Source organism: Acipenser ruthenus, chromosome 60 (assembly GCF_902713425.1).
Source record: "Acipenser ruthenus chromosome 60, fAciRut3.2 maternal haplotype, whole genome shotgun sequence".
NCBI classification, from domain to species: domain Eukaryota; kingdom Metazoa; phylum Chordata; class Actinopteri; order Acipenseriformes; family Acipenseridae; genus Acipenser; species Acipenser ruthenus.
In genome coordinates this window covers 1,593,829-1,611,654 of record NC_081248.1, presented here as the reverse complement: position 1 = coordinate 1,611,654, position 17,826 = coordinate 1,593,829, and the positions used below count along the sequence as shown (strand labels likewise).

Sequence of the window (17,826 nt, the reverse complement as noted above, 5' to 3'; positions counted from 1 at the left end):
CTATGTTATGGTTTTGCTTATAAATGATTTAAAATGTAAAAAAGCAAAGTCATTCATAAGACGCCATGAGTCCAACATTAAAAATAAATAAATAAATAAATAAATAGAGACCCACAATAAAACTCACCGTACACGAACATTGGTTTGACCCACCATAGTCCGCTCTGCACCATTTACAACAGCTAACGTTAGCAGTGACTGTAACAGAAGATGCTGGGCAGTTTGGATACTACAAAAAATGATTAATTAAATACAGGCTAGGTAATTGTTAGTTTAGTTTGTTTTATTCTGTATTAATTAAATTCTATTCAGACGGTTATTTATGTATTTATTTATTTATTAAATAAGGATATTAGTTGGTTTGTGTTGCTGCAAGCCAACGGGTTTAAGTTCAACAACAACTCTAAATAAAATGTTACTGCTTAAGCACGGGTAATAATCTGAAGCCCCGTGGTATTGCAAAATAACAGAATCCTATTTTTACTTTAGAAATGTTTTTTTCATTAAAAACTTGTCATTCTTTATTAAAATTAACTTTCAGCTTTCATATTGAAGCTTGTTGTGTACAACTCCTTCAAGCAAACCAAGGAGGAATTTGCCCCAGGAGTTTCAGTCAAAATGATCATTGGCCACTTTCACCCGCGCACCCGTGACTGACTAATCATCATTTATTCAATTTACGGCTACAGCCACATTCCCACATGTGTTCTGGCAGGGAGAAATTTAACCCCTTCCCTGCCAATTCAACAGAGAGGAACCAGACTAGGATCACGCTGCAAATATGGATTGAAGGAACTGAATTTATTTAGCCTAGAACAAAGAAGAATCAGGGGACATTTGATTGAGGTTTATAAGATCTTAAAAGGCGATGGCATAGTTAACCCGAACCAATGCTTTATGCACAGTACAGAAACCAGGACCAGAGGGCACAAGAAAATGAAGCGTGGTGAGGGGATGGAATGGGTACAAGTAATTACAGCAGATCTAGATACGTACAGCAGGTACAGTACATTCATTTTTTCTGATAATTTTAAACCGTTTTTCAGTATGGATGAAGCACAAGTATTTATATTATTAGAATTTGCAATTTAACTTTTTATTTCTAATACACCGAGAGCAAACCTAAAAGGAAGCCATTATGTGTTAAATGCATAAGCAGAGAATTACAAAAAAAAAACATGTTATCTACCTATCTAACCTACCAGAGTGCATTATTCTACAGTGTGGTTAAATATTACTTAATGAAAATGACTTACTGGACACAGTTAGGTTGACAGCATTACTGCGCTCCTGTCCTGATGCAGACTCACACCAGTACACTCCACTGTGGTTATACTGAGCGGTACTGATTGTGCAGCTGTCCCCATATCTCCTGCTGTATTGATCACTGCACCCTGCCTCTTCACGTCCATCTCTGTACTGTTTAAACCCCCAGCCAGCAGATCCCCCCTCCACCTCACACCTCAGGGTGACTGTATCTGCTGGGAATATCTGTGTCCAGGCAGGATGCAGGGTCAGGACAGCCTTGGGATGAACCTCTGAAACAGAGAACAGAATAGGATTAGGGGAAAGAGTTTTTAAATTCTGAAGGAGGAGATAGCATCTAGTCTCCTCTCCAGTAGTATTTCTGGAGTGATTGCAATCTCCTTTCAGAGGCTCGCTAGCTTCACCAAATGTAAACATCAAATGAAAAGTGCAGCCTGTGCTTTCAGCTTCTGAGAGGCCCTGTTTATTAGTGGAGGAATTCACTGTTGTGTGACTCCAAAAACTAAACAAATAACAAAAAGAAGTTATAGGAGGCTGTGTGGTCCAGTGCTTTAAGAAACAGGCTTATAACCAGGAGATCCCCGGTTCAAATCCCACCTCAGCCACTAACTCATTGTGTGACCCTGAGCAAGTCACTTAACCTCATTGTCCTTTCTGGTGAGACATTGTTGTGACTCTGCAGTGATGCATAGTTCACACACCCTAATCTCGTATCTTGTAAAGCGCTTTGTGATGGTGGTCTACTATAAAAGGTGCGATATAAAGATTATTAATATTATTACAAAACAGAATACTTGAAGATCCACTCTTAACATGGTTAAAGACAGACCTTTGAGCACAAACATTATACGTATCTGTGATCAAATGATTATGTTAAAATGTATTTTTCTGATTAGTGAGTTGAGTATCTCAGCTGAACTATTCCATTACTAAGGTCTGGAGAGGTTACAGATCAAGGAAGACTTCCTGAAGGGATCAATTCTCCTTATAAAATGGAATGTTCGGATGCTACATGCTGATTGGCTGTTGAGGAATTTGAACCGTGCAGATATACTGTATATTACAAAGCACGATGGAACTTATTTTTGCCTAAGCATAGTTTGATTAATAAATTATCAATACACGACATTAAAACTTGCAATAAATACACACTGGTGTGAGAGGTCTTTTAAAGTTTTTTAAAGTTAGTGACATTCCTTTCGTAACATTTGATTTTTTCAGAGGCATGAAAGTAGACAAGTGGCTAGAATTGCAAGAAAAACCTCCATTGAAAAAAAGCAAGCGACATGAAGATGTAACAAGTCAACAACTTAATGAAATCAAAGAAAACAAAAATAAGGCAAACACAAAAAAACAACTGCTTGTCCAGCTGGTGTTTTTATTGATTGGATTAAACAGAGATAAATGGTAATCGACTTAAAAACAGTTTCTCTTAAAAATTTAAACGGTCTGGTATGAGAATTCTATGTGTGTAACTTCTTCAGTGTGTAATTCGGCTGGTTAAGAGAACTCCATTTCTAGCTTTGTTGACCTCCGTGTGGGTCTCAATCACTATGTAAACAGCACTGACATAAACTGCAATGTTAGCCCTAAATCAAGCATTTAAAAATGGCAATAATTTTTTTTTATCGATAATTAAAAGATATAGAAAAGGAGGCAAAGACACCGCAGTTCACTCTAAAATCCATGGGAGTAAATCACCTCATTTCAATGATGACTCGCTCATCGCTCGAAAATATAATTGGGCAGCAGTGTGGAGTAGTGGTTAGGGCTCTGGACTCTTGACCGGAGGGTCGTGGGTTCAATCCCAGGTCGGGGACACTGCTGCTATACCCTTGAGCAAGGTACTTTACCTAGATTGCTCCAGTAAAAACCCAACTGTATAAATGGGTAATTGTATGTAAAAAAATAATGTGATATCTTGTAACAATTGTACGTCGTCCTGGATAAGGGCGTCTGCTAAGAAATAAATAATAATAATATATTGAAACCTCCAGTTTACAACAAATACAACCTTGTTTGAGGCAGTATATGTTCTCCACAGTGGAAGGATATATAATAATTGTTAGATTTTTTGAAAAAATTAAAAAATGTGTTTGGTTTAAAAATATATATATATTGTGTCCGTTTCTATAAGCGGGATAACACACACCAGGGCCTGCGCGTTGTGTTGCATTAACCCAACTACAGACATATTTTAACGCAACACAACGCACGCCTTGTCATGTGCTTTTATTATCCATTACATTATCTATTACATATGACTAATATTCTGTTCTCCATCACATGTGGGCATTAGTTTGATAACTTTAACCACCCCAGAAGTGGTACATATCATCGGAACCGCACGCCCCAAATTGGTTTATACTGCTTGAAGGTCCATCTTTGTTTTCTTCTATTTCATTCAGCTGGTCCTTATCTACTGTTATGTGTTTACTCTTGCTGGTGCAATTATTTTATTTATTTATTTATTTTTCAGATGGTCTGCTGTCTTCACTCAGAAGGTTGATGTTGTACCAGTTATGTGGAGTTTCATCCCTAAATATATTAAAGGAAATAGGTGAAATGCCACTCATTTTTGGCTGTTGTTTTGTAACTAATAACAAATACAATGTCAGTTTGTCATGGAATTTAGAATGCAGTGGTGCGGAGTGATTTATTCAGTGTGAAGCGGCTCATTAGTATGCAAGCCGTGCTATACGTTATGTATACGTACGGTCATGTGATGCTGTTTAACCAATCAGAGGTTGTTATTTTTCCAAGCCGTGTTTATATATATATATATATATATATATATATATATTATACCATTATAATATAATCATTTTCAATAACATTAAATACCATTAGTGGCTAAAATGTTAAAAAAAAAAAAATGTAAACCTAAGCTCAAGATTCAGTATTCCTAAATGACAGCAATTCTGGCTGCTGAGAGACACGTGCTTACACTACTAGCAGTGCCAGATCGGTGTTCTCGTCCTGGAGGTGTGTTTTTATTTTTTTTATTTTTTACAAAAGGAGGCAAGCCTCCCTTCTCCCATTAAACACAGTGTTAGCAGTGGCAGATCACGTGACCTGAGCACAGGTTTTAATTGGAGGAGTTACCCGACCCACATCCTCCCGCCCCCTCTTGGCTAGAAAACTAAACAAAAACGTTGCTGGTTGTTGCTATGGTAACTTAAGTACTGTGTGTTTTTTTTCACTAAGCAAAGTTACCTCACTATATAGTAACAGCCTTTCAGAATGTCAAAAAGGACTTTTACAACTGGAAAACCCTCAGCTAAAAGGCTTAGAAATTGAAAGTAAGTCAGTTAGCTCCCTGTTGTAGGTATCTTTTTAAATTTTTTTTTACTGTAATAACTGATGACAAATACAGAGAAACAAAAAACAATAATTTGTTTTGTTGTAGTGGAAAAAGAAAAAATGAAGTGTTTCTTTAACTTCTACAACCCGTATTTAAAGTTAATAATATATTTTTTCAATACAATTCAATAAAAAATGGACTCTTACTCAAAAGCAGACAAACTCAAACCGAATGGAAGAAACAGAAGCCTGTACTAGAGTTACGTTTGTGTGTTGTTCGCTGCGCCTGCGGTGTACATAAGTTCAATTAAATCAACTTAATTACATTTTTTAAAACGGTAAAAACTGAAATCAGAAAATAATAAAAATGATTTCATTGGGCCCTAACTTATTTATGAATGTGTTTTTACTTTGACTCCCTGTCAATGTTAATTTGTTGATAAAGCTGAAAATCATGTTAGAAATCACATTAAAAATCCCAATTTCTGCAAGGCTAATAATACTGAACAAGAGATTACTGATGACCTTAGAGTGCTATGGATAAGGGGAAAAAATAGATATATTATGTGAAAAAATGTTTTAAACCCCAGCAAAAACAACACTTTATAAATGTGTTGCATTGTTAATCACTTTCTGAAAATGTATATTGTCTGTACTGTCACTATGGCTTTGTTGCTTCATCATATCTATTTTTAATCTAAAGGAAATAGAGCTACAATATAGTCTTCTTTTGCTTTAATACTGTGATTTTTAAAATTAATTTTCTTTATGGCTGGCTGCCGTCTTTCTTACAGACTCAGTTCAGTCACGCACCTGATACTTGTATATTGACAGCATTGCTGTAGTCTGAGTTAAATGGGTTTCTCCCTCTTTCAGCTCGACACCAGTACTCTCCACTGTGGGACAGAGTAGCAGCACTGATTGTGTATCCGGCTCCAGTTCCACTGCTGCTGTTAGTCTGGTACACTGGAGTGCTGTACTGCTTGTCTTTGTACCAGAGATATCTCCAGCCATCAGAGCCCCCCTCAACCACACAGCTCAGAGTCACTGTGTCTCCTTCAAATATCTCTCCTGCAGGCTCCTGGGTCAGGACAGGCTTTGGCTTGCCAGCTACAATAGAGGAGACAACAGAATTAGTGGAGTGTACATTTCTCTCTTTCATTCAAAGAAAAACTTTACCCACTAGATTGTGTAATTGTGCATTCCCAGTGTGTGTTTGTGAAAGGATAGAGGGAGACAGAGAGGGGGTATTCAGTCTCACTGATGAGAAAGCAGGAACAGTTCAGTGTAGATTGAGGAATCCTCTCAGTGTGTAAAGGTGACAGAAATGGAATGGAGGGGCAGACAGCACTGACACCGATGAGAAGGAAAGAAGGGCGGAGGAGCAGTGTAAATAGAGGAACTCTCTCAGTGTGTTTGTGGTACAAATGCAGTGAGAAAGAGAGGAGGCAGGGCAGACAGCACTGACACCGATGAGAAGGAGAGAAGGGTGGAGGAGCAGTGTAAATAGAGGAACTCTCTCAGTGTGTTTGTGGTACAAATGCAGGGAGAAAGAGAGGAGACAGGGCAGACAGCACTGACACCGATGAGAAGGAAAGAAGGGAGGAGGAGCAGTGTAAATAGAGGAACTCTCTCAGTGTGTTTGTGGTACAAATGCAGGGAGAAAGAGAGGAGGCAGGGCAGACAGCACTTAGGTAGGAAGGCAGTCAGGAGACAGAGCGCCCCATCTGGAGTCTACAATAGAGGAGAGGATCAGAATCTTAGAATTCAGAGTGTTTGAAATGACTTACCTGATACTCTCAGTGTAAGAGCATCGCTTGTTTTAGAGTACGATGGGTTACCTGTCCTTTCACCTTTACAGGTATATTCTCCACTGTGGCCTTTAGTAGCAGAGCTAATTGTGTATCTGTCACCATCTATACTGCTGTAGGAATTCTGGGTTACTGGAGCATTCCTCCCATCTTTGTACCATGTGAATCTCCAGTCAGTGTAATCCCCCTGAACCTCACATCTCAGTGTAACGCTCTCTGATTTGAATATCTGTGTCCATGCAGGCTCCTGGGTCAGGACAGCCTTTGGTCGTTCTGTAGAGACAGAAGATCAGAGAAGATCAGACAGCACTCAGCACTCCTCTCCCTCTCCTGTTTTTATCCTATATTGTTCCACAAGGAAATACCATATGGTAAGAATCAATCTATTATTAATACACTATTCCAACAACTGGAGTGTTTCAGTTACCTAGTTTTACTCATAATAACGACACCTTTAACTCTTTGTCCGCTGCAGAGATGCTTCATCACCGTTAAAAAGCAGCTCTCCAGATATCTGCAAACATGGAAGTGTGATGCAAAGATGGACGGCTGTACTGACAGACAAACACCCCCTATATCCCCATAATGTCATATTCGCCAACAACAATGCTAGATTGTGTTAATACCAAGTTTAATGATAATTGGATTAGTGGTTATTCAGCTATGAGACACCACGCGGTACCCCGGTAGATTCTCACAGATAAAACATAAATGTAATACAACCAGCCAGACACGTCAATAGAAGTTAGATAATGCACTGCAAAGAGCAGAAGAAAAGATAAAGACACACAGGCTTAGCAGCATGACTTGTATTCAGGTTATTATCTTCACTGTCAGTGAAGCATCATTTTGATCTATATTTAAAACGTCAGACAACTTTATTATGAATTTGTTATAATGCTGCCTGTAGCAGGGCGGTAGAAAGCCCTGCTGCTTAAATGTATTTGTTTATTTTAGAACGGGGTTTCCCCCTCCGCCTCTGAGTTATTTTGTATTTGTTTTGTATTATTATTATTATTATTATTATTATTATTATTATTATTATTATCGGTATGTATGTATGTATGTATGTATAGATGACGGCGAAGCGCCGTGGGTATTGTTTTTGTATTTATTTATTGTTTTGTTAATATGACGGCGTAGCCGTGCATTTTGTTTGTTATTGTTTTATTAAATGTGTTCTGGCAGAGGCGAGAGTGGAATAATTAAAAAAACCTTGTGCAGATGGTGGCCATCTCCCGAATTAAGTGATTTCATTGGTTGCTAATCGGGAGATGGTCACCTGCATAAAAGCCTGCATCTCTCTGCACTCGTTGTTAGTAATTGTCTTTTTTTTGTAAATCACAAGCGCTTGCGTCTTCCGAAACTAGTGCCATCAGCCGTCAGCTTTTTTTTCACTCTGCAAGCCCACCGTGCAGCCATATCCAGAACTTACAGCGTACAGGCCAGCCTGCAGGCGCCCTGCCAGCCACAGGGGTCGCTGGTGCGCGGTGAGCCAAGGACTACACAGCCAACCTAACCCCTACGCAGCCCAGGCAGCGCTTGGCCAATTGTGCACTGCCCCCTGGGAACTCCCGTTCACGGTCAGCAGTGGCATAGCTTGGATTCGAACCGGCAATCTCCAAGCTATAGGGTGCATCCTGCACTCCGGGCAGAGTGCCTTTACCGGATGTGCAATTTGTGCAATCCCTGTGCCCAAATACAAATATGCATTTTAAATCACCCGTGCTACATAACCCACACTAAACCCAATAAACCAAAATACATCCAGGGACGGGGGTGACCCCGTCACATATCTCCCCCTTGTGTGCAGCACACATGGCCTCAAAGTCCACCTCCTCCCTTAAAGCCCCAAAAATCACACAAGTACTTCTGGGCAAAGAACGGGGGCTTCCATGGGCCCACATGTGGCAATTCTGGTTGCGGAACTGCTGCCAGTGACAACGGTGACAGCGGAAATGCTGTCCTCCTTGTGCTGTACCCCTGGCAACGGAAATGCTGTCCTCCTCGTGTTGTACCCCTGGCAACGGAAATGCTGTCCTCCTCGTGTTGTATCCCTGGCAGCGGAAATGCTGTCCTCCTCGTGTTGTACCCCTGGCAGTGGAAATGCTGTCCTCCTCGTGTTGTACCCCTGGCAGTGGAAATGCTGTCCTCCTCGTGTTGTACCCCTGGCATCGGAAATGCTGTCCTCCTCGTGCTGTACCCCTGGCAGTGGAAATGCTGTCCTCCTCGTGTTGTATCCCTGGCATCGGAAATGCTGTCCTCCTCGTGCTGTACCCCTGGCAGTGGAAATGCTGTCCTCCTCGTGTTGTATCCCTGGCATCGGAAATGCTGTCCTCCTCGTGCTGTACCCCTGGCAGCGGAAATGCTGTCCTCCTCGTGTTGTATCCCTGGCAGCGGAAATGCTGTCCTCCTCGTGTTGTATCCCTGGCAGCGGAAATGCTGTCCTCCTCGTGTTGTATCCCTGGCAGCGGAAATGCTGTCCTCCTCGTGTTGTACCCCTGGCATCGGAAATGCTGTCCTCCTCGTGCTGTACCCCTGGCAGCGGAAATGCTGTCCTCCTCGTGTTGTATCCCTGGCAGCGGAAATGCTGTCCTCCTCGTGTTGTACCCCTGGCAGCGGAAATGCTGTCCTCCTCGTGCTGTACCCCTGGCAGCGGAAATGCTGTCCTCCTCGTGTTGTACCCCTGGCAGCGGAAATGCTGTCCTCCTCGTGTTGTACCCCTGGCAGTGGAAATGCTGTCCTCCTCGTGTTGTACCACTGGCAGCGGAAAGGCTGTCCTCCTTGTGTTGTACCCCTGGCAGTGGAAAGGCTGTCCTCCTCGTGTTGTATCCCTGGCAGCGGAAATGCTGTCCTCCTCGTGTTGTACCCCTGGCAGTGGAAATGCTGTCCTCCTCGTGTTGTACCCCTGGCAGCGGAAATGCTGTCCTCCTCGTGTTGTACCCCTGGCAGCGGAAATGCTGTCCTCCTCGTGTTGTACCCCTGGCAGCGGAAATGCTGTCCTCCTCGTGTTGTATCCCTGGCAGCGGAAATGCTGTCCTCCTCGTGTTGTATCCCTGGCAGCGGAAATGCTGTCCTCCTCGTGTTGTACCCCTGGCAGTGGAAATGCTGTCCTCCTCGTGTTGTATCCCTGGCAGCGGAAATGCTGTCCTCCTCGTGTTGTATCCCTGGCAGCGGAAATGCTGTCCTCCTCGTGTTGTACCCCTGGCAGCGGAAATGCTGTCCTCCTCGTGTTGTATCCCTGGCAGCGGAAATGCTGTCCTCCTCGTGTTGTACCACTGGCAGCGGAAAGGCTGACAGTAGGGTTTGCACATTCCAGCAGAGGAAATGCTGCTAACAGCTGGGGGTGACAGATGTACGGACAGACAGACACAACCTTATATCCCCAGAATGCCATATTCTCAATAACTTCTGCTAAATAAGCTTAATTCCAAGAGTCCTGACAATTGCATAAGAGATTCTCCAGATATATGGAAAAAAGCAGATGACCGCTTCCACTATAATTTATTCATTTAGCAGACGCTTTTATCTAAAGCGGCTTAGAGACTAGGAGGTGAACTATGCATCAACAACTGCTGCAGTCACTTACAATAGGACCTCCTTTTTATGTCTCATCTGAAGGACGGGGCATAAGGAGGTTAAGTGACAGGGTGTGACAGAAATACAATGAGTTTTGGTTGTAAATCTCCCTCTGGCCTGACAGTTCTTTCCCTGGGCCGGGAAGTCGGTCAGACTGGAAGAAGGCGAGACTCCGTTGCAGGAACGTATTGACCCGGAAGGGAAACGACGTAGCAGCTGCAGACAGTAGAGACAGCTGCACTCGTTTACCAAGGGGTCATGTGTGATAGCATAAAAGGGGACGGAGAATCTCAATCTACTCCTTCGCTTGGTTTAAAAAAGAGAGAAACTGGAAGGACCGGGAGAAACTCTAAACGAAAAAGTATTTGAGTGTTTTTGTTTGCTTTGTCGCTGTTAGTAATTGTCTTTTTTTTTTGTAAATCACTAGATGGCTAACACATATCCGGAGCTGTCGCCTTGGGCCAGCACAAAGCCGGAACGGCACTTCACCACTTTCACAAAATAAACTGTATCACCCACCACAAGCACTACAGCACGCACCCAGGACTGGTGACCGTGTTTTGTACAATGTGGGAGAGATACGTCTATTTATTTTTTGGGTCTGTAACCCGTTGATTTATTCCAGTGCAGTACACATTGTTGTGTATTGCCTGGAGTTTTTGTTTGGTCATCAGACCAGAACTATAATCATTAAAAACCTGTTTCCCACTGGATTACAATTCTCTGTTTGTTCATTGCGCACTGTATCACTCCTGCACCTGTACACAATCGGCCACTTTGCCACACAGGGTCACACACAGTGAGTCAGTGGCTGAGCGGGGATTAGAACCAGGGACCTCCTGTTATCAAGCCTTTCTCTTTAATCCCTTCACAGGGGATTTCATCACCAGAAGGGGTTAATGGTAGACAGAGCATCACAAGTTCATGAAAATATATCATATTTCAGCGGAAATGCTGTCCTCCTCGTGTTGTATCCCTGGCAGCGGAAATGCTGTCCTCCTCGTGTTGTATCCCTGGCAGCGGAAATGCTGTCCTCCTCGTGTTGTATCCCTGGCAGCGGAAATGCTGTCCTCCTCGTGTTGTACCCCTGGCATCGGAAATGCTGTCCTCCTCGTGCTGTACCCCTGGCAGCGGAAATGCTGTCCTCCTCGTGTTGTATCTCTGGCAGCGGAAATGCTGTCCTCCTCGTGTTGTACCCCTGGCAGCGGAAATGCTGTCCTCCTCGTGCTGTACCCCTGGCAGCGGAAATGCTGTCCTCCTCGTGTTGTACCCCTGGCAGCGGAAATGCTGTCCTCCTCGTGTTGTACCCCTGGCAGTGGAAATGCTGTCCTCCTCGTGTTGTACCACTGGCAGCGGAAAGGCTGTCCTCCTTGTGTTGTACCCCTGGCAGTGGAAAGGCTGTCCTCCTCGTGTTGTATCCCTGGCAGCGGAAATGCTGTCCTCCTCGTGTTGTACCCCTGGCAGTGGAAATGCTGTCCTCCTCGTGTTGTACCCCTGGCAGCGGAAATGCTGTCCTCCTCGTGTTGTACCCCTGGCAGCGGAAATGCTGTCCTCCTCGTGTTGTACCCCTGGCAGCGGAAATGCTGTCCTCCTCGTGTTGTATCCCTGGCAGCGGAAATGCTGTCCTCCTCGTGTTGTATCCCTGGCAGCGGAAATGCTGTCCTCCTCGTGTTGTACCCCTGGCAGTGGAAATGCTGTCCTCCTCGTGTTGTATCCCTGGCAGCGGAAATGCTGTCCTCCTCGTGTTGTATCCCTGGCAGCGGAAATGCTGTCCTCCTCGTGTTGTACCCCTGGCAGCGGAAATGCTGTCCTCCTCGTGTTGTATCCCTGGCAGCGGAAATGCTGTCCTCCTCGTGTTGTACCACTGGCAGCGGAAAGGCTGACAGTAGGGTTTGCACATTCCAGCAGAGGAAATGCTGCTAACAGCTGGGGGTGACAGATGTACGGACAGACAGACACAACCTTATATCCCCAGAATGCCATATTCTCAATAACTTCTGCTAAATAAGCTTAATTCCAAGAGTCCTGACAATTGCATAAGAGATTCTCCAGATATATGGAAAAAAGCAGATGACCGCTTCCACTATAATTTATTCATTTAGCAGACGCTTTTATCTAAAGCGGCTTAGAGACTAGGAGGTGAACTATGCATCAACAACTGCTGCAGTCACTTACAATAGGACCTCCTTTTTATGTCTCATCTGAAGGACGGGGCATAAGGAGGTTAAGTGACAGGGTGTGACAGAAATACAATGAGTTTTGGTTGTAAATCTCCCTCTGGCCTGACAGTTCTTTCCCTGGGCCGGGAAGTCGGTCAGACTGGAAGAAGGTGAGACTCCGTTGCAGGAACGTATTGACCCGGAAGGGAAACGACGTAGCAGCTGCAGACAGTAGAGACAGCTGCACTCGTTTACCAAGGGGTCATGTGTGATAGCATAAAAGGGGACAGAGAATCACAATCTACTCCTTCGCTTGGTTTAAAAAAGAGAGAAACTGGAAGGACCGGGAGAAACTCTAAACGAAAAAGTATTTGAGTGTTTTTGTTTGCTTTGTCGCTGTTAGTAATTGTCTTTTTTTTTTGTAAATCACTAGATGGCTAACACATATCCGGAGCTGTCGCCTTGGGCCAGCACAAAGCCGGAACGGCACTTCACCACTTTCACAAAATAAACTGTATCACCCACCACAAGCACTACAGCACGCACCCAGGACTGGTGACCGTGTTTTGTACAATGTGGGAGAGATACGTCTATTTATTTTTTGGGTCTGTAACCCGTTGATTTATTCCAGTGCAGTACACATTGTTGTGTATTGCCTGGAGTTTTTGTTTGGTCATCAGACCAGGACTATAATCATTAAAAACCTGTTTCCCACTGGATTACAATTCTCTGTTTGTTCATTGCGCACTGTATCACTCCTGCACCTGTACACAATCGGCCACTTTGCCACACAGGGTCACACACAGTGAGTCAGTGGCTGAGCGGGGATTAGAACCAGGGACCTCCTGTTATCAAGCCTTTCTCTTTAATCCCTTCACAGGGGATTTCATCACCAGAAGGGGTTAATGGTAGACAGAGCATCACAAGTTCATGAAAATATATCATATTTCAGCGGAAATGCTGTCCTCCTCGTGTTGTATCCCTGGCAGCGGAAATGCTGTCCTCCTCGTGTTGTATCCCTGGCAGCGGAAATGCTGTCCTCCTCGTGTTGTATCCCTGGCAGCGGAAATGCTGTCCTCCTCGTGTTGTACCCCTGGCATCGGAAATGCTGTCCTCCTCGTGCTGTACCCCTGGCAGCGGAAATGCTGTCCTCCTCGTGTTGTATCCCTGGCAGCGGAAATGCTGTCCTCCTCGTGTTGTACCCCTGGCAGCGGAAATGCTGTCCTCCTCGTGCTGTACCCCTGGCAGCGGAAATGCTGTCCTCCTCGTGTTGTACCCCTGGCAGCGGAAATGCTGTCCTCCTCGTGTTGTACCCCTGGCAGTGGAAATGCTGTCCTCCTCGTGTTGTACCACTGGCAGCGGAAAGGCTGTCCTCCTTGTGTTGTACCCCTGGCAGTGGAAAGGCTGTCCTCCTCGTGTTGTATCCCTGGCAGCGGAAATGCTGTCCTCCTCGTGTTGTACCCCTGGCAGTGGAAATGCTGTCCTCCTCGTGTTGTACCCCTGGCAGCGGAAATGCTGTCCTCCTCGTGTTGTACCCCTGGCAGCGGAAATGCTGTCCTCCTCGTGTTGTACCCCTGGCAGCGGAAATGCTGTCCTCCTCGTGTTGTATCCCTGGCAGCGGAAATGCTGTCCTCCTCGTGTTGTATCCCTGGCAGCGGAAATGCTGTCCTCCTCGTGTTGTACCCCTGGCAGTGGAAATGCTGTCCTCCTCGTGTTGTATCCCTGGCAGCGGAAATGCTGTCCTCCTCGTGTTGTATCCCTGGCAGCGGAAATGCTGTCCTCCTCGTGTTGTACCCCTGGCAGCGGAAATGCTGTCCTCCTCGTGTTGTATCCCTGGCAGCGGAAATGCTGTCCTCCTCGTGTTGTACCACTGGCAGCGGAAAGGCTGACAGTAGGGTTTGCACATTCCAGCAGAGGAAATGCTGCTAACAGCTGGGGGTGACAGATGTACGGACAGACAGACACAACCTTATATCCCCAGAATGCCATATTCTCAATAACTTCTGCTAAATAAGCTTAATTCCAAGAGTCCTGACAATTGCATAAGAGATTCTCCAGATATATGGAAAAAAGCAGATGACCGCTTCCACTATAATTTATTCATTTAGCAGACGCTTTTATCTAAAGCGGCTTAGAGACTAGGAGGTGAACTATGCATCAACAACTGCTGCAGTCACTTACAATAGGACCTCCTTTTTATGTCTCATCTGAAGGACGGGGCATAAGGAGGTTAAGTGACAGGGTGTGACAGAAATACAATGAGTTTTGGTTGTAAATCTCCCTCTGGCCTGACAGTTCTTTCCCTGGGCCGGGAAGTCGGTCAGACTGGAAGAAGGTGAGACTCCGTTGCAGGAACGTATTGACCCGGAAGGGAAACGACGTAGCAGCTGCAGACAGTAGAGACAGCTGCACTCGTTTACCAAGGGGTCATGTGTGATAGCATAAAAGGGGACAGAGAATCACAATCTACTCCTTCGCTTGGTTTAAAAAAGAGAGAAACTGGAAGGACCGGGAGAAACTCTAAACGAAAAAGTATTTGAGTGTTTTTGTTTGCTTTGTCGCTGTTAGTAATTGTCTTTTTTTTTTGTAAATCACTAGATGGCTAACACATATCCGGAGCTGTCGCCTTGGGCCAGCACAAAGCCGGAACGGCACTTCACCACTTTCACAAAATAAACTGTATCACCCACCACAAGCACTACAGCACGCACCCAGGACTGGTGACCGTGTTTTGTACAATGTGGGAGAGATACGTCTATTTATTTTTTGGGTCTGTAACCCGTTGATTTATTCCAGTGCAGTACACATTGTTGTGTATTGCCTGGAGTTTTTGTTTGGTCATCAGACCAGGACTATAATCATTAAAAACCTGTTTCCCACTGGATTACAATTCTCTGTTTGTTCATTGCGCACTGTATCACTCCTGCACCTGTACACAATCGGCCACTTTGCCACACAGGGTCACACACAGTGAGTCAGTGGCTGAGCGGGGATTAGAACCAGGGACCTCCTGTTATCAAGCCTTTCTCTTTAATCCCTTCACAGGGGATTTCATCACCAGAAGGGGTTAATGGTAGACAGAGCATCACAAGTTCATGAAAATATATCATATAATACACACCAATGCTGTTTCTATTATTTAGGCATCTCTATATTTTTAAGAGGTCTATTCTCAAAAAAGCGTGTAAACCCTGCGTAACCTGGATCTACACGCGAGATACACACCCCCACAATACGCACATTCTCATACAGAAATCTGTGCTGCATAGCTGGCTGTGGGTGGGGATTGCTGCTCCACGGATTCTGGAATACTAATATGGCTTGAACAAAGACATGCCTCTTAATGGCCAAGTAAAGGTGCCTGGAGGTTGTGTTTGACTAGCATTTCTCACACAACTAACAGTATTTAACATGTCCACTATAATTTGAGCTATAACATAAGAACATAAGAAAGTTTACAAACGAGAGGAGGCCATTCAGCCCATCTTGCTCGTTTGCTTGTTAGTAGCTTATTGATCCCAGAATCTCATCAAGCAGCTTCTTGAAGGATCCCAGGGTGTCAGCTTCAACAACATTACTGTGGGAGTTGGTTCCAGACGCTCACAAAACATTTGTTTTAAAGATCAAAAGAAAATGTCCTTTCAACAACAAACATAAGCCTGGCCAAAAAAATAATACCTCGCTGAAACTATGCTGAATAAGTGAAAGTAGGTTAAATACACAAATCAAAATACATTTTGGAGGATATTAGAGTATTCTATCAGCAATGCTAGAAACCCCCCACAAAAAACAAACCCAGCACTATTTTGTAAAATCTTAAACTGAATGTCCTACAATCAATTGTTGCAATTGGAATGAGAGGGTGGCTTCATTCTCACGTTGATTTGTATAACTTCAGTTAATTGTATGAATTGTTTACATGGCATGCATATTTGTGCAGCAGGGGCAGCAGTGTGGAGTAGTGGTTAGGGCTCTGGACTCCTAACCAGAGGGTTGTGGGTTCAATCCCCGGTGGGGACACTGCTGCTGTACCCTTAAGCAAGGTACTTTACCTAGATTGCTCCAGTAAAAACCCAACTGTATAAATGGGTAATTGTATGTAAAAATAATGTGATATCTTGTAAGTCGCCCTGGATAAGGGCATCTGCTAATAAATAATAATAATAATCATTTGTTTAACATGAATCAATGATGTCAGCCAGCTAGCATTACTAGTCACTCATTAGGGCACTTGGTCACCACCTTGTTAATTAGTTAAGATATTCATATTAAAACAGTTTTCGTGTGGGGTATCGATATTAAAAAAACGAGAAAAAAAAGCTGTAGTTTAACAATCGCCGGTTACAGAGATGTGCCCTATAGCTTAGAGATCTCCGGTTTGAATTAAACATGTTAATTACCAGCCCAGATCATCTAAAATAACATTAACGTTTGAAACATTTAAAACAGAAGTAAACATGTACATTGTTATAAAATATATCAATAGACACAAGTTAATAATTTATTATTGCTAACGACAACTGTTTCACATAGTGTTTGTGTTTTTCTCATAATTGTGGTTGTCTTCAACTGTGTTTACTACTCATAGCTGCTAGGCTGAAGCTCCTACACGCCCCTTACTCCTGTTCTCAGGCCGAGTAGTTTACGCGTGGCGTCTCCTCATCTTTTGCCGTTTCAGAATACGAATATCTTCCGCGTATCTGTGGGATCTACTATTTTTAGGTAAACCACGCCTACTTTTAATCCTGCGTGCCCTGAAGCACGTATTTGTGCTGCAGATGTGTGCGTGCTTTTCTCACTCTTGTTCCAGAATGCAACTAGCAGCTCCGACCCTGCGTAAACCCTTCTTCATGTGCGTAAATACCCTTACGAGGCACTTAAGTCCTTTGAGAATATGCCCCTTAGTGAGTGGTTATATAAATGTGGATGTTTACAAACTTCTTCTATTAAAAGTTCCTTGAAGTCTTGCTCCATGATGGTTACCAGTGTACGACCATGCAGCAAATTTTGAAAGTTTTCTATATCATCTAACCCCATGCGATTTCAGGTCGCAGACACATGAGACAAGGATGTACGACTTTCCAGAAAATACACAAGAGTGTGGATGACGTAATTCCAACCTGTTATACAGGGTCAGAGACCCTCGACTCCAAACACAAATTGTCGGTCTGAAGTATGATCCAGCCTTAAGTGTTTGCAGACACTGTACCTATGCTGGGGAGGCGGTCATACTTTTTTTTTTCTTATATCTGGAGAATCAGTTATCCAACCGTCATGAAACTTGATATTCCATTATTTAGATTATTATTTAGGTTACTGAGAATATCAGATCCTAGATATTTAAGGGGGGGTCTGTCTGCTCCTGCATCCATCCACCTGTGTGGTGCATTTATACAGATACCTGTTCCTTTGTGGGCGATTTTGTTTGCACACACCCTTTTTAAGTGCTAAACCATACCATACCATTTTCATATATTTTATTTGCTTTATTGCCCCCACCCCCCCGCCTCATTTTTGACCTAAGAATATTTCGGTTCTTAACTTGTTTGAACTATAACACATGGCCTGATTAACAATTAGGTTATAACAGTTGGTTATTGTGATTGGTTAGCACTCTTTAAATAGCTACATTTCGGACATGCCGATGTGGGACAAAAAAATAACTAAAGAAAAATGGAATGCTACCATATGTCATATCCAAACTAAAA

At 43.7% G+C, this 17,826-nt stretch overlaps 1 protein-coding gene across 1 annotated transcript in view; it reads right to left on the bottom strand.

The window, feature by feature from the left end:
- Positions 1–17,826, bottom strand: part of LOC117410241 (titin-like) — a 368,958-nt gene that overhangs the window by 142,292 nt on the left and 208,840 nt on the right. The window contains exons 19-21 of the mRNA XM_059018553.1: positions 6,360–6,653; positions 5,383–5,679; positions 1,257–1,538 (exon numbers count right to left, since the gene is read on the bottom strand). Coding sequence (XP_058874536.1) covers positions 1,257–1,538; positions 5,383–5,679; positions 6,360–6,653 — 873 coding nt within the window. The remainder of the gene's footprint in view (positions 1–1,256; positions 1,539–5,382; positions 5,680–6,359; positions 6,654–17,826) is intronic.